Below are 21,145 nucleotides of genomic sequence, written 5' to 3'. Positions count from 1 at the left end.
AGCACAGGAATATCTTATTTAAAGATTGCACTAATACAGAATATTTAGTAAGCTAGATTTGTTCTGATGCACTCAATAAAAATCTTTTAGACAGTTTATTCAGTTGCTTAGTCTGACTAGGTTCTTTCTTTTGCCCTGAAATCTCAAAATATGATTGAAGGCATCTATAGAGTGCCAATTTATCCCAAAAGGAAGATCATAATGTTCCAGTACCTTTATCTTTTCTGACTACTGCAAGGAATGAACCTAAATCTTAACAGCTAGCAAACCAAAAACATTATTGAAACATCCCTAAATAGGAACATATTGACACTGTTGTAAAGTTTTGGGCATGACAAGAAACGTAACAAAAGACAATGAAATACCTAGAAGCTAATACAAAGAAATACTGGAACACTCCAGAACCCACAATAGAATTTTCTACCTACTGGCAATTTAGGTTGTCAGATCAGTTCTCAAATGCTAAACCATGGAACAATTCTATTTGCTTTGATGAAGCACTGATTCTGTTGTTGGAAACAAGATAAAGAGACAGTATGCTTTACTCTGAATACAGGAAAAACTTCAATATCCATGTTAATTAAAAAAATTAAAATCTTCAACACAAATACACAAATTGCAGACACGTGCAAAAAGCACATACAGATTTTTGAGGCAGAGGAAAAACACAAGAGTCATTAAGAGATGGAAGAAAGAGAATATCAAAAATTAAAAATGAAGATACGTAATTTTAACAAGGACTGTGCATTTTTATTCTAATCTGACTTTCGCTTTTTATCATTTAACATTAGTTACTCATTGGTGTTGACATTGGTACATATAAATGAAAATAACTGCTCACTTTCTACATTGTAATAGCCAGACATTTTTAAAGAACTTTCTCTCTTTAGAAATTCTAAGGACAAATTTTTATTTATAGGAAAATTGACTTATTTTCAAGGGAAGACCAAGTCTCTTGTTTGTTAACCATTAAAATATATTGCTTTTTGCTATTATGTCATCATTATGAAAAAATCGGCACTTTTCCTTCCTTTCTAGGAGGATAATTCCACCATTTTAAATGTATTTAAGCAAGGTAAGTAATTAGATTAACGTAAGTGCATTCATACTTTCAATGTTTAAAATTATTAGTGATGTATTTTTCAGTTATTAGATGATGATTTTACTCATTATTTGCATCAAGCTTAATTTTAAGGAACGTTGAAAATGTACATATGGATAAATGTTATTGTTTGAATACTGAAAGTATATAGGCACATGCAAAATAAAAAGTAAAATCCTGCAAAGGCATAAACAGATGAGGAAAAAAACATTTATGAGACCTGTGTTCTAACTTGAATTTGAATCATGTTATTCACAAAACTAGTATTATCTGTACCACTCAAATGAACCATATCTTTCAAGTTTGTAGAACTATATCTGTTGAATGGGGTAAAAAATTTGGATTTGCACTTAAAAAAATTCTAGTTTCAGGTTACTGACTTCGACTGGCTAAGTGATCTTGAGTATCCAGTAGCAAAACTATCCTATTTGGATTTTATAATGATTTTTTTTAAAACATAGCTTATATTTAAGTCTTTAGACAGATAAACTGCAACTGTGAATTTTAAAGCAAATTGAATAGAAATATCTAAAATTGAATTATCTAAATAGAAATTATACACATTTTTACAGATAACTTTATTTCATGTCACTGATGAGAAAAACTGTCATAGGAACATATCAGATGCATTTGGTGATACTGGAAGAATCCTTTTTTAGAGTTTTGCCTACTAATAGTGAAGGTTCCATGGCATTATTTACTAAAATGGCTAATTTGCAGGTAGATGGGATCTTCCTATAATTCATCAATGCAGTCATCTTTCTTTCCAAGCAATTCAACTATTCTCCAGGAAACATTCACAAACACTGTCATTACTGCCTCTGTATTAAATCTCTTCTCAGATGAACTGCTTTTGTATGTCTAGTATTTAAAAATATATACCCCATTCACATGCACTCTGTTACTACCATTTAATGTGGGCACTGCTACATTTAAGTCCTGTCTTACATACATATATATAAACAGCAGTGAATGTTCCTTCCAGAGTCCCTGAAATGGATTGTATTGGGTTTGCATGGCAAGGTTTTGGTAGCAGGGGGGCTACAGGGGTGGCTCCTGTGAGAAGCTGCTAGAAGCTTCCCCCATACCACAACAGAGCCAAGACTGGCTCTATCAGACCTCCAAGATGGACCTGCCGCTGGCCAAAGCCAAGTCCGTCAGTGATGGTAGCGCCTTTGTAATAACATATTTAAGGTCAGTGAGGGGAAACTGTGCAAGAGCAACTGCAGCCAGAGAAAGGAGTGAGAATAAGTGAGAGACACAACTCCGCAGTCACTAAGGTCAGTGAAGAAGGAGGGTGAGGAGGTGCTCCAGGTGCCAGAGCAGATTCCCCTACAGCCCGTGGTACAGACCCTGGTGAGGCAGATGTGCCCCTGCAGCCCATGGAGGTTAATGGGAGCGGATCTCCACCTGCAGCCTGGGGAAGACTCCCACGCTGGAGCATGTTGGATGCCCAAAGGAGGCTGTGACTCCTGTGGGGCTCCTGGTAGGACCTGTGGACCCATGGAGAGAGAAACCCACGCTGGAGCAGATTCCTGGCAAGATCTATGGTCCTGTGGACAGAGGACCCCACGCTGGAGCAGGTTTGCTGGCAGGACTTGTGGCCCCGTGGGGAACCCACACTGGAGCAGTCTGTTCCTGAAGGACTGCACCCCGTGGGAGGGACCCACGCTGGAGCAGTTCATGAAGAACCACAGCCTGTGAGGAAGGACTCATGTTGGAGAAGTTTGTGGAGGACCATCTCCTGTGGGAGGGACCCCACGCTGGAGGAGGGGAAGAGTGTGACAAGTCCTGCCCCTGAGGAGGCAGGAGGGGCAGAAACAACAGGTGATGAACTCACCACAACCCCCATTCCTTGTTCCCCTGCACTGCTGGGATGGAGGAGGTAGAGAAATTGGGAGTGAAGTTAAGCCTGGGAAGAAGGAAGAGGAGGGGGGAAGGTGTTTTAAGGTTTCATTTTTATTTCTTATTATCCTACTCTGATTTGATTGGTAATAAATGAATTTTCCCCAAGTCAAGTCTGGTTTGCCTGTGACAGTAATTAGTGAGTGATCTCTCCCTGTTCTTTTCTCAACCCACAAGCCTTTTGTTATATTTTCTCTTTCCTGTTCAGCCAAAGAGAGGGAGTGATAGAGTGGCTTTGCTGGGCACCTGGGATCCAGCCAGGGTCAACCCACTACACAGATATTTCTCTTGCTAAATGTGTTGCATTTTTAAAGTTAACTTTATTCGGCATGTTCTGATGCCTCAGCATAACTTCATTATGGTGTATTTTTAATGCCACTTTTCCAAGTCATGTCTTCTCAATGAGCTCATGAAATTACTGAGCTGATGCTCTATGCTGAATTACACAAACCTATCTATGGATTCAACAGAAACAATCCATAAATTGATTTTTAAAAACCCTTCAGTTTTTCAAAAGAAACATACATATATGTAAGAATAGTGTTCACTTAAAAAACAAAAACCCCACAAAACCCTTCCTGATTTACTATCTACTTCACTTTATTTCAGATTGTGGTAAAAGGCCACCTACCCAAAATGTTTCCTACCACCTGCCAGCTTGCCCAGCTGTGCAAACTACACTGGAATCAACTTGTTCAGACAGATGAAAAATAAATCTGATTCAAGATTAACAGACTTTTTTTTTTTTTTCCTTTTTAGCTCACTATTTCTCGTATATGGACATAAAAATTATTTCAGTTTTAAATTAAGCAATGAGAATTCATTTGCTCTGTTGTAAAAACTAGAGAAAAAGAGACTTCAAAGTTGTCTGAATAATCTTTTGTTGTGCAGAAGTACAAACTGACAACATGACTGTAGAGTTATTTGATCAAACACCTTCATCTACACAGAGGAAATTTTTTAATGGGCTATGTAGCAGTACTATAAAAGGATACATATATAAATAAAACTTTCTGAAGACCAACTAAATATTAATTTTCAGTTTTCAAGGAAAACAGAGTAATGAAGTTCCACTGGTAAAAATCCTCTGTGTTAGTGATACATAAAAAAAAAGGTTAAGCATGGAGCTTTTCCACATAACACCTTGCACAGCTCCACAGCAAACTCTCACAGTAGATGCTGTTATTTATGATTTATAAAGAATTGGTAAATAAAGCATTGATTATATAATAGTTGGTGCTTGATAATGTGAATGGCTTGTCACTTCTCAATGGTAATAATCTGGTGTAACCCCACTGGCACGGAAGAAGTGTTGTCATTCTGCACTGACAGCCTGACCCTTTGCTGTTACTCTTTAGTATTATACATGCCAAATACATGGAACTGGTCCTTGACACACTGCGCTCTTAGATTTGGTAGCCTGTCTCTATGAAAGTTAGACATGAAATGAAAGTTTTTATCTTACTTCAGATCTGTTGAGGTGGCAGTGGAAGCCACATGCCATCCCAGAGGCCCTGTTCATGACTCCGCTCTCACAAGTTCATCCAAATGCACAGAAACTTTACCATAATCAGGGTCTTGACAGCGGTGCTGCAGTACTGTATAGATGAGACTGCTGTGTCGCAGCTCCTCCTATATCCTCTTCTAAGAACACAGCTTGATATATGGTGAGGTCAGCCACCAGAGCCACTACAGTGCTCCCAGCTTCAAACAACCCAGATTCTGTAAGCAAACTACTGCTAATCTATTCCACAACCTTTAACAATGACAACAGTTAGTGTCTGATACCTTCCCTCACATTTTTATAGGTCTACTGGGTGTCAGGTCAACCTGCTCTCAGAAAATGTAATGTGTTAATGACTCATTGCCACAGAACTTCCTGGGGAAAAAAAACAAGCTAAAACAACCCCTTCCTAACTGAATGCTTGTCTGCTCATGTGAAGTGTGTGACTATGAACAAAGTAATCTTCATGACATTAAAAAAAACAACCAACCCTCCAAAATCAAAAAGAAGTGAAGGAGGAAGATGGGAACAATGTAAGATGGTATTCATTTAAACAAGAAAGCACATGCTAATGTTGAACTTGTTATAAAACATGATAATTATATATAGTATTACTAAGTCCAAAACCAACTTTATCTTCAAAGAACTTTACATACGTTAATTAGTAGATAGAAGATGGAAATGAATGGATAACTGAGATATCAAAATGAAAATTTACTTTACTCATGGCTTTTTTTCCTTGCTTTTTAAGAATGTTAATGAGTAAGTTTTATCTGGATTTTTGTCCAGGGTAAGGCCATCTTCAGGGTTTTGCATTAGAAATACCCCAAAACACAACCTTTTTGAAAGCACTTTACCAAAATCTTGTTCCACAAAACAGAATCAGATGAAAAACTGACCTCAGTTTTTACTCATGACCACACACACGCACACATTTGCAACTGCATGGGCTGAATCTCACAATTCTAAATTAAATTTCATTAAGTCTAAGTGCAGGCTACAGTTAATACAACAACCTATTTTCTTCTAATAACTGTGACTTAGGGAAAGACTGAGTAGTCCAGAAGTAATAAAAAAACAGAAAACCTTTGAAAAACAACCCTTATTTGTTACTTTTTTCTGAACAGTTATTCCTTGACTAAAGATCCAAAACCCCAGTGGCTTTTCAACAATCTCAATCTATATTATGAGGGTCAGGTTCTTTCATTCAAGTACTGATTTACTTGCTCAGCTCTCATACATGCATTGCACACTGGGGAATTGTGCTGACTGAGAAAAGAAATACATGAATCAAAACTTTAAAAGGATAAAAGTTAGATATGTAACCAAATTCTGTTCTAAGGTACTTAAATTTAAGTGACAAAGCATTTATATACCTAATGGAAGGTTTCCCTTTGGCTAATGTATAGGTATTTGTGTACAGAAGGGTACAGTGTTGTAGAAAATATCTCTCTCTCTCTCCACACTATATGATGATGCATGGAAGAACTCTGTGTTGGAGGGAAGGACATGCTTCCAATGTTCTGCTTGCATTCTTCAATTCTAAAATGGCTTTTAAAGTAGACTAAAACAGCCTTTGGGGATGCATTAGCTTCTGTTCAATACTACTTTGGTTCTCTACTGGAAACGTACATGCAATGTTCTCCTACCCTTCCCTGAGCAATGGCATGCCTAATTCAATCACATTCAGGAAGTGAATCATTTCAGCTTTATTCCAGGATTAATGACACCATAACATAGCCTGAGTATCCCTTCTCCAAGGATAACAAACCATGCCAAGTGTAAACATCCAATCCTAGGAAAAATTCCTGTGCCTGCTTATAACAAGGTCTGTACCTGTCACTTACTGCTGAAAGAATACGCTTTGCTTGGTTATTGTAAAACATACCAAGAGATTTACTGGGTGCACCACAAAGTTACTTTAACCTCCTTTAATTTGCCCATTTACTGAAATACTTTACTAGATTCCTCAGCAAGCAAATATGAAAATGCTTCACAGCCTCCTGGTCTTCTACACGTTAACAGGTCAACACAACCTGAAGAGCTTAGTGTCTGTTACAGCCAAGGGAAGTGGTGCAGAAGGACTAGATCAGCAGAGAGCTGTTCTGCTATAGACCAACCTACAAAAGCTGACAGTTGGAATATCAGCTCTGTAGTGTTTCCCTTTAGCAGCTTCCAGCTGGAAGACTCTTTAGGAAGAGAAGTTCACTGTGTTTTGGCTGTGTTAACCATTATAACAGCTCTTCAGACCACCCAGGCCCAGCTGGTCTAATGCAGAATCACAGGAAACACTAAGGTGGTGTAAAGCTGTCTCGTCTGCCTTCAGCCTTATAGCTCATTTGGACGCATGGAGCAAGTCCACTCTCTACCCTTTTCAGATAATGAGGCCCATATTTGGTCATAGACATAAAGGAATTCCTATAAAATGAAATTCATTCTTTCATCTCCATGCTTAATGCATTGAATTTATGCTCATCAAAATCATCACAGCCTGAAGCATTTAACCACATTTAACTTCAAACAAAAATTCTAGAACTGAACATACATGTATGTTCCAGTCAAAGCTGCAATCTTCTGACAGCATGTTATTTCAATCTATCTTACTTTTAAAGAAAATATTTTTGCTCAAGAAAAACAGTCTATGAGTTCAAAAAAAGTCAGGGTCACTACAAGAATTCTGAACAATGCAAATGTAAACAAAAAAGTCTAATTTGTTTTTTTAAAAAATCATTGCTACCATTCATGTAAAGAACGAAGTCAATTTTCTTTTCAGGAGCCCTGACAACTTCGAAATTATAGTGTCAACTATCAAAATTGGACCAGGATTTGGGGTTTTTTACTACATTATGTTGAAGTAACTAAAAGACATTTAAAATTTTCATCACCAAAAAGTGATTTAGTATTGATTAAAATAATAATCCCTCTTTTGAAAAAATAGATCTCATTTGTATATAATGTGTTTTCTATTTTACACATTTGGTAGGGGATTTTTGATTATAGGAATAAATCTGTCTCAGACAATGAAAAATTCAGTCACATTACATGACATGAAGAAAACAACTTATAATTTCACAATTTGTAAGACAACACATGACATAGATGAGAAGGCATAAAATTAAATATGATACAGCCTGCAGCTAGGACAGTCATGATATCCAGAAAGTTCTTATGAGAACTGGACCAAGAAGGGGAACTTGTAGAAGCACAAAGTCTAGTCAGACCACCACAGCCCTGGTAGCTGCACTGAAATACTCAGAATAAACTTGTGGCTAGAAAGTACTGCAGCCCTTCTCACACACTCTGTCCCAAATGCCTGGTGCTGGAGGACACAAGCAATCTCAGCATCAGCATCCCACAGCTGATTTGAGGCCTAAGCACCATGGAAATGTAAATTTCTGAAGCCGGACTTCTGCACTTAGCTCTAAAACCAGATTTTTCAAAAACAATTGTCTCTGTTTAAATGACTAAGTAAAAGTGAATGAAAAATATTTATCTCCTTTTGATGCAAAGCAAGCAACTTGTCTTTCACTAAGAACCACACACACACAAACACAAGACAATTTGCTGCATTTAAGCAAAGCAAGCCTTCTCGATCAATTATATATTGATCAGAATTGGCCAAAGTATGGGGCAAAATCTTAATTAAAAACATCCTAGTGGTCAATCATTAACTGTTATTTAGTAATATCTGCCTTGACAGATGTTTTCATGCAGTAAGTGCTTTAATATGCACAATATCTCATGTTGCAAGTTAAGACTGGAATATATAATTTATATCTCATTTGCAAAAAATCAACTCATTCTGGTAGTTATATGCTAGGCTTCACTGGGAGTGCCATCTGAGTGAATGATCTTCAAACTGGCTCAATATGCAGGCATCATTTTTTATTCTTTTGATGAAAATCAATTACAACTGTACCTACTAACACCACTAAAAATACTGTTCCATCTGTTTCTGCCATAGCTATATTGTTAACATTATTAATATCCTCAGTTCTAAGAAAAATATAATATCCAGATTTCATGGCCTCCATTACAGTTGATTGTTTCAATTAATAACCAGATTACTATGAACAAGGCGTAAAAGAAACCAACAACAGAGTTTGATTGTTAATTAAACTATTGCAATATACATTTTAAAAAAATACAGAAAAAGCAGATACAAATATTTTAAGAAATGACCCACCAATTTCTGTGAGCTAAAAGAGAAGCAGCAGGAGAAATCAATCCAACTCATTTTGTGCTTCTGTGTGGAATTTACTGGAAAACAAGTTTGCAGAGCCACACTTTTCAAACACATAATCAATGTCCAAACAGCAACCCAGCCCAGTTTCTGGAGATATATTTATTTCTCAGTATGATGATCATAAAAGAACTCTTTGAAAGAAGGTTGTTAACTTAGTAGCTAAGTAACATTAAACAGCATTTCTTATGAAGCAAAGCTCTTTTATTACTTAAAAGTAATAATATATATATATACACCATGCAGAGAAAAACTATTTATTACTGTATTTTAGGGACAAATGTAGGAGGGCAGAATATACTTTCAAAATTTAATTAAAATCATGATGAAGCCAAGGGAAAAAAGCTTGAAGTCCCTAGAGCATATGATTACAGAATCTGATCCACCAACATACGAGTATTAGTATCTGCAAGCTCATATACCTTTAATTTTAAGCATATGGGGACTTTTCAAGAACTGCCATGCACAACTTTTTACTTCATTGAAAAACAACTGTTCAGGTATTTTTCCAGTTCTTCAAGATAAGATTTTTGAAGCGCTCTATTGGCAATATGTTAAGTTTCCTGAGAAATGAATCCAACCTTTTCACCAGCTGTTTTTTTCATTCTATTTCAGTTTTCCAAGAAAACCATTAGCAGAAGAAGGAAACAGTAAGTATAACTCTAAACAGGGAAAGAGAAATTAGCATTGCATGTGGATTCTGACAAAGAAGTTGCAACTCTGATAAGCTGTATTTTGGCTTTAATGACAGCCTTAGGGCATCCATGTGTGTACATGTAATAAATCACCCCACTGAAAAGATAATTACTGAGGGGGAAAAAAGCTTTCTTGATAGCAATTACACTAAACTGTTCGAATTAGCATACCAACAGATGGTTCTTTGTTGTCCTACATACACATTAGAGAGAAGAATGTTTCATTACATTAGTTCACTCACTTGAACGGAAAAAATCAGGATCGGTTATTAATCACACTAATGCTACATAGGCTTCATAAACTAAGGAGGCTTTTGATTGCAAAACCAATGTAGAACAAAAGGTTAATTAGGCTTTTAGGCCTGAGTTTTCAAAGGCAGTGAAAGTTGGATGATATCTAGGTGAAAACAGCAATCTCTTTTAGCTGCAGGCAGGGTTTCAGAAAAATATCCCCATTACTATTTGGTCTGGCAATGCTGGCCCTTTCTGAGCATGGACACAGCATGCACACCCTTTCAGCAAAGAATAATCTAATTAAAATGTATACTTGCATATGGACATGCTGTGCCACTCTTTTCCAATTCAATTATAAGGATTATTACAAGAATATGAATACTCCCCTGCCAGCAGCTTAAACAGTTTTCACAGCTATTGCCGTTGCATTGCTCCGTGTTTGTGATACAGACAGCTATTTCTTCATTAGCCCTGTCCTCTTCTCTTCTAGAAAAGCACATCTGCTTCAGATAAACACAAACAGGACACTTTTGCCTGACCTACTGAGAAGCACATGCTAATGACCATTTCAGGACTGAAATGCACCCTGCCAGCAGTTTTCACATATGAAGCTAGCTTTCCTGATGACCATTCAGACAGAGGTCAAAATCCTGACCCTCTAAAAGAAAATGGTAATCTTGTTACTGACTTCAACAGGACTAAATTTCATTCTGGCTTTGTTTCATGGGTATTCCTTCTCCCAGTTCCTTCCTTATTTGTACCTCCTTTTTGGAGTGTTTGGTGAGTAAATTACAGAGAAGCCACCCAAGCCTCAATAAAGCAATAAGGAGAATGTGCAGCAGTCATCACCTCTGTCCTCTCAGGAAAAGTTAAGAGATTGTCCCCATCTTCAATTCATCAACAGTCTACTTCCTGGTGAGATAATCTGACTCCCATTATCTGATTAAACTCTAGGCTGTAAATTTCCATGTATCAACTACAAGTTATATTTAGAGGCTACAGCTCACTCTCCTCTGAGATAATGATAGCAGTAATAAAACAAACTAAAGCCTCATATTTCTTGCAGTATTAGTTATGTAGTACAAAAATGTGTCAGTGGAAAAACTATCAAATCCCAATACAACAAACAATGACTAGCCTACCAGGTACGAATCTGTTTCTGCACACTACCATGGCAAGACTCCTCTATCAGCCTGTCAATGCTCAGTGGAACAGCTTCCTGGTCTACTTCTGGCAACTTTCACAAGCTCCAGACTATTTTTCAACTTGTCTGTAGCCCCTGATTAAGTATCTTGGTTTCCATGAAATAAAGTTTGCCAGCACCTTGGTACAACCCTTCGAAAGAAACTGAAGGTCCAGGAAACCATTATGCATACAGTGGGTTTGCACACAACTACTGGAGGTTTCAAATGCTCTTGTCTCTCCTGGACCATGTTCAGAGGGACACATGATGGTACTAATGCATCATGGCATCTTCCAGAGACATTTTCTGTGCTCAAAGCTAGAAATACTCTCTTTTGCAGACTCTAAAAGACCTTGTAACTAATATGTAGAATGAGACAATCCTTTTCAAAATGGCTGGAAACATCTTGCTGAAATATATGCACCACCTGCGTGTTTAACTTGAGGCATGAAAAGGTGTTGTATTTATGCCTTACACTTACTTCATTCACCTTTTCACTTTGCAGTCCTCATCAGTAAGTTGCCACCAAGATCTCCACATCCCTCTTAACAAATAAGAGGACTCTACAGTCTTTCACTGCAGATCAGAGAACAAGTTCTTGAGATGAAATTTACAGCTCTCCTCCATTTAGTTTTTTTCTCTTTTGACCCAACCCAATTTTCTCTGACAATCCTCCAAATGCCTCTACCCTGCAAGCTGGTAAACCACTGTGGCAGGTGCATCCTACCACATGCACCCAATTGAAAGCATTCATGCACCCAATGAAAGCAGAGCTTACTGGCTGCTGAAGTGTAGCAGCTCCTGACTGCCTTTGTTCTCAGGGCCTAGAGGTAGCTGGGGCCTTTGGTCAATGGGAGCCGCTACTGACTACAGGTCAGATTCGGCCTGGGTATAAATGGAGTCCCCTGGGGGAACCTTTTGGAGCTCATCCCCTGGAGCAGTACACTGTGGTCAAGGACTCTCCCCTTAGGTCAGGATGCTGCCCAAGGAAACTCCTCGAGGGACTGTGGGTCAGGACGCTGCCCTGAGCAGGTCCTCGAGGTTTAGAGCCCTCACTTATCAGGTGAGTGATAAAGCAGTTTGGACTGCCATTAAACCCTAGGTAGCAGGACTTTGTGAAGTGTTTTGGGTTGCTGTTAAACCCTATAGAGTTCTTTGTTATGCATTTTGGGTTGCCATTAAACCCTAGGAAGTTGTTCCGTTCTCCTCTCACAGACATCTGAACCTGTAATTTATGGAGAGCTAGTTAACTGTGTTAATAATAAATTTTTTAATTTTGGTGGATGGTTGTTTATTTGAGAGCCTTTGTAACAACCACTAGGCAGAGAACTGAGCAGGAGATAGGCTCAAGTGGCTATACTTCTAGATAGCAGCCCACATCTCCCTCAGCAGTGGAAGCAGCATGAGGTTTGTGTTTAGTGCTCTACAAACTGAATTTTTTTGGTTGGTAAAATAATTTCTTTATGTGTCTGGCTGCTGCATGTTCTTTCATCGATGTGCTAACTGCAAAATTTCTGCTAAACAAAATTAACTTTATCTCCAAAGTGCCTACATATATCCTTTAACACCAACTACTCCTTCATTTTCTCCTTCATGACCACTACTACTTGTTGAGAGCTCTTTTACTCTTGCAGTGTCAACAATGACTAACAAACCTGATCACAGGTCAGTGTCAGTCTCACTTGAACCCATTCTTCCCTTCCTTCCCAAATCTCCTTCCAGAGCACCACTGCAGGATTGCTCACATCTTCTCAGAGCTCCTTTCTTCTGTTTACTTGAGCTGTACCAAACAAGTCAGACAAGCAATTAAGCTTTTCCCTACAACTTCATCTGGCACCTCTGTTTGATACTCCAAGATGCACAGAAAGAAAGATATGACTGTATGTCTACTGTCATCTCTTCAGCTTTGTCAGATAGAGAGGCCGTAGGCCAGGAGAATGTAAGTGCCCCAAGCCTTTCTGTGTAGCTGCATGATCATGCAGATCCCACAACCCTGTATCTTTTGATAACTTCTATGCTTAGAGCCAGGAGATACAGGGCATAATCTTCCAGTAACACAACTTACACAGTGACTAACTCCATCCATCCTCACCAGCAATCTGCACATTCTTGAACTATGTGGATCAACGCTTTATATGACAGCCAGGTACACATGGTTTTTCATTTCCACTTGCCAGTGACAATATCTGGCTGTTCTGTCTGTTGTGTCTAACCTCTTAAGTCCAAAAGAATTGTTCTCTGATTATACTTTCATGATTATAGAAATTATTCTCTACTGTTAGTTTCATCTGACTTAACTGAGTAAGTCTGTAGGTTCACTGTTTAGCAAAAGAACTGATAGAACAATGCATTTCTACTGAAAAACAAAGTAAGTGAAGTAATCTTTATACACCATCAAAGAAAACAAGAGTATAAATATAAGTTTTGATTTTTTTTTGCCCTGGAGCAAAAAACTCACTAAACACTCTGTGGACTTGCCAATATCTGGCAAGAGTTAAAAGTAGCCTCAACATTTTTTTCCCCAATACAAATCAACAGACTGGATTCATTCATCTAAGTGATAAATATCAAAGAATCTGTCACAGAAAATGGGTATAAAATAAACACAATCAACTGTGGACACTATTGTACCTTGACAAAATGTAGCATTGATCCTCTTGTAGCCTTGTGGGCATTCCATCATAGGACTGTATCCATGGTAAGCTGAAGAAAAAAATGTCAAGTTAAATACCGCTGACTTACATGCTTAGAGAACCTGACAGTCAAATTATTATGTAACTATTAAAAGAATCATTATAAGTTTTTATGATGCATGGCTAATCATGAAAGATCAAGAAATTAAGATTAAAGGCTGTACAGGTAACCTTAATTCCATCTTTTTCCACATGCATAACACTTAAGTCTTCAGTTATCCAGTCAAATTTGTTTTTTTTTTTCCAGAAAGGAAATCTTTGAAATCAGAATATTATCTTTCAGCCTAACTGTTCTCAAATGTTCAAATAATTATTTTCCCAAACCAGCTACAAATACCATTTTAGGAAAAGATAAAGATTCATGATGAAATCTCGTAGAATCACAGAATCATTCAGGTTGGAAAAGACCCTTGGGATCATCAAGTCCAACCATCAGCCCTACTCTACAAAGTTCTCCCCTACACCATATCCCCCAACAGCTCATCTAAATGACCCTTAAACACATCCAGGGATGGTGACTCCACCCCCTCCCTGGGCAGCCTATTCCACTGTCTAACCACTCTTTACGAGAAGAATTTTTTCCGAATGTCAAGTCTAAATCTCCCCTGATGCAGTTTAAAGCCATTCCCTCTTGTTCTGTCACTAATTACCTGTGAGAAGAGACCAGCACCAACCTCTCTAAAATGTCCTTTCAGGTAGTTGCAGAGAGTGCTGAGGTCTCCCCTCAGCCTTCTCTTCCTCAAACTAAACAGTCTCAGCTCCCTCAATCTCTCCTCATAGAATTTGTTCTCCAGGCCCTTCACCAGCTCTGTTGCCCTCCTCTGCACTCGCTCCAGCACCTCGATATCTCTCATATTGAGGTGCCCAAAACTGGACACAATACTCCAGGTGTGGCCTCACCAGTGCAGAGTACAGGGGGACTGTCACCTCCCTACTTCTGCTGGTCACACTATTTCTGATACAAGCCAGGATGCTGTTGGCTTTCTTGCCCACCCGGGCACACTGCTGGCTCATGTTCAGCTGCTTGTCAGTTAGAACCCCGAGATCCTTCTCCTCCAGACAGCTCTCCAGCCACACCTCCCCAAGCCTGTAGCCATGCAGGGGGTTGTTGTGGCTCAAGGGCAGGACCTGGCACTTGGCCTTGTTGAAACTTGTCCCATTAACATTGGCCCACCGGTCCAATCTATCCAAGTCTCTCTGTAGAGCCTCCCTATCTTCATGCAGATCAACATACCCACTTAACTTGGTGTCATCTGCAAACTTACTGATGATACAATGATTTTAAAACTGAAAGTAGGTTTAGAAAGCAGAAGTATCTTCCATGTTCAGCAAAATTATTGGGTGCCATTTCTCCTGCCACACTGAATTAAAAATATTTGAAACACAGAGGAAATAGATGCAAATAAACTTTTAAAACAAGGCAAAAAGAAGAAAAAGGCTCATTTGTGATTTACCTAACAAGTTGCTGAATTTTAGAACATTGTGTCACTTATTGGCTGATCAGTGTATACCGTCAAGGGCATAACAACACTGCAAAACACAGACTGAATTCAATTTTGCCAAAATAGAAAGTGTTCAGTTAACTAGTTTTTTATTTCTATTTATTGTTTCTTTCCTTCACTTAAGGTTGCCTTTGAGACTACAGAAAACTGTTTATTGATTCTTAAACTGTTATAACATCATAAATGAGAGCAGTAACTTCTTTGTATGGTTATGCACTAGAAGTGAACCTCTTGGCAAAGCCCAGTACTTTATTAAACATAGAGGACTAAACTTTTGGCACTATGATCACACAAGTGCCTTTAATAAGAGTCAAGAGAGTTTTTCATAATTTGAATGCTACAACAGAGATACCTTATATTTGGTCAGATCTTTTGTTTTCCTTTAAAAGTGTTCTAAACGTTCAGCTGGCAAAAAAAAAAAAATCGAACCCCTTACTTTCCATCTTCACTATATATAAACTCTCAAATAAGACAGAACAACTGAGTGGGATAATGTTTCAATCGGCTTCACTTCATGTATAATGCCTGAATTGCACATTTATCCCTGCAGCTTATTTTAAAACTGGTAACTGCTTGACTACAAGGGTAGAAAAAAACAGGTAAAAAGGAATTATTTTCATTAGTTCTAAAGCTTTTCATATTATCTGGAAAAATTTAAGTGATGATCTTGAGTAGTAGTTTTTGGAGATAGTTTTATTTCAAAGTGTTGTGAATTATTTTTAAAAATTGCTTAATTAAAACATTAAGATTCTCCTTAGAGATTGCTTAAAGTGACAAAATGGTTAAACACAAAAATAGTATGGGTCAAAATACAGCAACAATGTTCTTGCTGCTTTGAACACATACTCTTCCATCTTTACATTGACCACAATCATTTTAACACAAATTAAAATTTGAAAAATTTGTGTCTCACCATAAATTGGCAGCTAAACATTTATTTTCAAGGTAGCTCCAATCTTTTCACAATGTTATTATTAAAACCAGTTGAAATTTAAGGTGAGATTGTCAAAAGTGCACTGCATTAGCCTATTCCTGGTCTCCAAAAATGTAAATGAAACTCCTAATGCTCAATTTGGCAGAGTCAGATTGATAATTGCACTGATTATGTCCTAACTTATCTGTGTTTGCCATTATATACCTGATTCAATTCACACTAAAATGAAGAGGGTGTCTAACTTTTTGTGGGCAGGAATGGTACCCTGCAGTACAGCCTGGTGGAGGAAAACAAAGAGCAGAGCTCTTCCACTTGTAGATGGAGACCAGCCCATAAGCTATGCCAGGCTTTTTCCTGTGCTGCAACGCATTTTCTCTTCCAAGGTGACTCAGCTGCTCTAGAAACTGCAGTGGTGGAGTGAGGTCAGAGATTTTAACCTCTCCCTTCCTCCCCTCCTCATCCTCTTACTCCCACACTGAACAGGAAACAGTGGCTTACTAGCAGCTGTTTTCTTCCTTCTACAAAGAGCAGCAACATAAGCAGGTCAGAGTAGAGTAAGGAGCTTGTTCAGTGATGGCTAGTAATCCATCTGGGAGCTGGATGGAGTCCTACATTACTTACCCTTTAGTCACTTAGACAACCTGTTTGTAATTATTAACTGTTAGCAAGAAAGCTGAACAATCATAACATTCCCCATGTATCACAGAAATGCACTTTGTCTTAAAAGTCATCTTGTAGAAGCCCTCAAAAATGGAGCTCTCTTCCCAATTTTCTTCGTTTTTCAGTAATACTGAATAACCCGTAAACTTACAGGCATGGGAGCTGTCTCAGGCCAAGGCACTTAACTTTGTAATAAGACAGAAGCCCTGACTGAGCAGTGGCTATTACCCAAAATATGCAAGTACATCTTTACAAAGTCCTATTTAAGTCCATGGTAACAAGACACACAAAAACTTTTGTATATCCTTAAGTAACTGACTGAAGAGGGAAGAAAAGTGCCTGCTAATGAGACTGAAGTATATGTTTAAATATTTTGCTGAAGTGGGTTTCGCAGAAGAATACGTTAAAATGAACCTGATTACATATTATTGTAAAACCAGGTCAATATTAAACAAAGTTTATGAAGCATAAAACCATAAAAGCAAAAGGAAGTCTGTCTGCTTCCAAAAAGTCTACAATAAAAAGGGTAATACCAATTTAGTGAAGTATCAGAACAGGTCAAGATTATATGGGACTAATGTGGGACTAATTTTGCCTGCTGAGACACTATCATGGACATCACTTAACTGGTAACTTACTAATAATTTACTGGACTCCCAAGTGTTTCCATTCAATATCATATATATATATATATATATATATATATATATATATATGCATAATCTTTTTACCACTGAAACATTCTCATTATTGTAAAAAAAACCACCCCAAACCTGATGAAATCAAAATCCTTAAGCAGCCACTCCACACTTTCATTAAATCTTACCATAACTTTACATTTATATTTGAAAATGGTTTGCTCTACAGAAGCATAACACTTTGATCCTGACATGAGGCTTAATTTGTCATTATGTCCAAAGGACTCTTAGGTCCAGATCCAAACCAGATTTAAACATTCAAGTAGTGTGCCTAAGTTCAAACTGAACAGCTATAAAACTCTAGGATGCTGTAAGATCACTTAAACTCCTGCAACACTACAAATTTATCACCTTAAATTCTTAAAAACCTGAAAAGTCACCATTTGCATCCATGCAGAATTGCTGTAAGTCATGGCATGATTAAATAGCATCATGCTTAACTCATTCCTAAACAAAATCCTGACAAAGAAAATTTACCTCTACCAAAGCTTCCCGACAGATTTGGTGAATATTCTTGAAGCATAACCCTACCAAATCATACTTCTGATATAATGTAGTGGTAGGTGACACTGTATTCTAATCTGGAGAAAACAGACAGTGCACCCATCTCCTCCTTCCTTCTTAAAACACTAACAAAGAGTAAGACCTCTCACCTCAAAAGATGAGAAATGTATCCCACTACGTCTAGGAGACACAAAACCTTACTTTCCAGGAATGCTTTAATCACAAGGACTGGATTATTCCAAGTGGCAACATTCTCTGTCTCCTCTTGAATTCACACAGTTACATTCAAAAAATCAATTCTGTATTGAGCCAGAAAGCAGGAGGGAGCATGACTCATACCATAAGTAATTAAGGACACTGGGGAAGAGACTGGGTTCCCAGTACTGTTCCAAGAACTGTTTCTGCATTTTATGGGTTAGGGCATCTCCTCATAGATATAAAATGTAGATTAGAAATTCTTCTGGCGGATAAAGGAACTCTGAATTGTCCCCTCTTGTTCAAGTGTGCTAGACGTTAAGCTTTTATGATAAAAGGACAGTGCTCATCTCATTAGCAGTTCAAAAAAAAATTACTCTTTACTCAGTGCTTGAAAAAAGGGTGGTGGGCTTCCCTTCAGGAGAGGTTTTAGGGAGAGTTTAGACACTTCTCTGTACTCATCTAGGAAGCATCTGGGGGCCAGGACTTCAGACACAGTTTGCCTGAGTGTTTCCCTGTTTGCTCTTAAATCATACCAAGCATATTGGCATTAAGCAGCTGCCTGATGTACATGTTGTCCATTGTGGATTCCAAGCTGAGATGACCAGTGTTTTACCTGAACTATGAAGAACTAGTAAATGGGCTTCCCTTTGAACCAGGCACTAAAAATTTGTGTTAGTAGTTCCAAACAGTTTTTGGTTGAAGCACATCTCAGGCTTTCATCATTTTTCTCATGGTGTATCTACATCCACTAAGCAACATTCTGCACATCTATATGCTTCTGATGAACAAGAATTTCAGTTATAGTTAAATTGCTCCTTCTTTGGAGAAAGCTATAAAAATCAGGACACATTTCACAATTCATAAACCAATACAGAATGCATGTCTCTGTTAGAAACTGTATTAATGTGCTACTAGAATAAACCTTTAGATACCCATGTCTTTTATTAACTATAGCCTTCAAAGACCCCAAGGAGTCTCTCTTTCAGAAGCACATCAGAAGATAAACATACTCCTAAACGTAAAATTTAAATATTTCATAAACTAGCAGATCAGACTGAATCAGCATAAATTTGTATCAGACTTTCTTGTGGAAGGAGGAGTAACAGCAGGTTTTCTACTGGAATTGTATTTATGTCCATATTAAGACTTGTGGACAAAAATATGCTTAAAAAAAAAAATTAAATCAAACACTGAACACATTTCTGGTGTTGCTATCTGGATGAGTAACAGGGGCCTCGAAGACTTAAATAAGAATGAATGCAACTCCCTACACTATTTTTGGCCCACTAAATGCAGGTCAACTCCATCTGCGAAATAAAGATTACATTCTCTTTTCTCATCTTTCATTTAGTGATGAAAATATGACATGACAGAGAAGTATTATTATTCCTGTGCAACAATAATGTAATCCACAAAACGTTTAAGAAACTAGCTTCACCTATCATGCAAGTAATTTGAAATTTATTTCCCATTATAGTATGATGTCAAATCATAACAGAACAGTGAAGAAAGTCTTTGTCATTGCCTAATTTTTGAGGAAGATATTTCAAAAACAGAGCAAAAAAACCCCTGGCAATTGAGAGCCTGAAAAACTTTGGCTCCAAACCTGACAGTTCATCTGCAGTCCCAAGAGGTCATGCATTCTCTCCAAGCAATAACTGGTGCCTCTATAATTCAACATTTCTGTGCAAACTTTAAAAAAAATAAATCCAGCTGGAAGAGGCAAGATGATTCAATGTCATTATCCTTCCTGTACTGAGAAAATGCAATAGTACATCACTGACTTAAGGAGGAGGAAAGGGAAAAAAACCCAACGTGTTAACTTTGCTGGCTGCATTGAGTGCCTGCATATTGTAACACTGCTAGTATGCAGGAGAATTCCAGTTTCTGCAACCTGTCCCTAATCAAACCATAACATATTCTTTCTACTGTTTTTTTTTGGTTTGTTTTTTGTTTTTTTTTTTCCCATAAAATAAAAAAATACTACTTGAGGGGAAAAAAAGTCATAAACTGATCCAGATAATAACAACAAAATAGCACTTACATGGCTTCTTGGGACATTTCTGGCATTTGTTAAAACCCCAGGAAGTACCCACGGTTCCACAGCAGTCTTCTTGCTTGGAAAGGCCAGGAAGTGCTTTGCCACACTGGAATAGTCAGGTAAAGAATACTCTGGTTAGTGATACTGTATGATTCTCACTTCTAGCACAATACTCTTGTTCAGTCATCTTGGGTCAACCTCTTGCTGAGACACCGAAGATCCACTAGAGCTCTTAGCTGAACTTGAATAGTGCCCCATGTGTTGCAATGGCTCTCTACACAGACATGAGTGAATTAGGTGATGTTATTATATTCTCCTGTGTCAACTTGAGAAAGAAACACAAGAGAACAGTATGTCACAGGAACGAGTGAGTGTATTTCCAAGGTAGCAACTTGCCATTGGCACCTATTTCCTAGTTTTCCTCTGAAAAATGTGCCTGTCCACTTTTTGAAAAGCTGTACAAATGATCTCAAATATCTTTCCAATTACTCTCTTAAAGACAAAATATATGACTGTCCTTTCTGTAATGTTATTTCCTACTAAAAAGCCTCAACTTCCTGCCACCTTCTGTTTAATGTTTATGACCACTTACTGAAAATTGCCAAATTATAATGACAGATTCTGCTGCCCAGATACTGAAGAAGGTAACAGATTACAAGATGACTGAAGTCAAAGTTAGCAAAGTGTTACTGCAAACAAGTGTCTCTTTCCCCATGTAAATATTGAAATCAATCTCAAAATATTTTCTGAGGTCAAAATTCCTTTTTTCTCCCCAATCAAGACTATACTTGTGGTTTTTAGTAATAAGATTACTAACTGGTTTTTATTAATTACTAAATTTTGGAAGTTTAAAAGGTACTAGTTATGTTCTTAGCTTTTGCAGTTTTCTTCTATTTTGCATGGTAAAGAAAGCTTAAATGTATTTCTGAGATGCAGACATTAAAAAAACCACATCTGAACTTGTCAATTAGGTATAAAATGGAAGTGCACAAAGCACAAGAGAAGCTACACTTAGTAACCCTTTCAAAGCAAATGCTGATATAAACAGG

General features: G+C 37.7%; 1 protein-coding gene across 6 annotated transcripts in view; it reads right to left on the bottom strand.

Moving 5' to 3' along the window:
* Window positions 1-21,145, bottom strand: part of LTBP1 (latent transforming growth factor beta binding protein 1) — a 199,185-nt gene that overhangs the window by 81,724 nt on the left and 96,316 nt on the right. For all 6 annotated transcript variants that reach the window (XM_026845517.1, XM_026845520.1, XM_026845518.1 and 3 more), the window contains 2 exons: window positions 20,100-20,202; window positions 13,498-13,569 (listed from right to left, as the gene is read on the bottom strand). In XM_026845517.1, coding sequence (XP_026701318.1) covers window positions 13,498-13,569; window positions 20,100-20,202 — 175 coding nt within the window. The remainder of the gene's footprint in view (window positions 1-13,497; window positions 13,570-20,099; window positions 20,203-21,145) is intronic.

Source organism: Athene cunicularia (genome assembly GCF_003259725.1).
Source record: "Athene cunicularia isolate RWA chromosome 3 unlocalized genomic scaffold, athCun1 chr3_part1, whole genome shotgun sequence".
Classification (NCBI taxonomy): Eukaryota; Metazoa; Chordata; class Aves; order Strigiformes; family Strigidae; genus Athene; species Athene cunicularia.
Note: the sequence above shows the minus strand (reverse complement) of the source record. Positions and strands in the feature narration are given on the sequence as shown.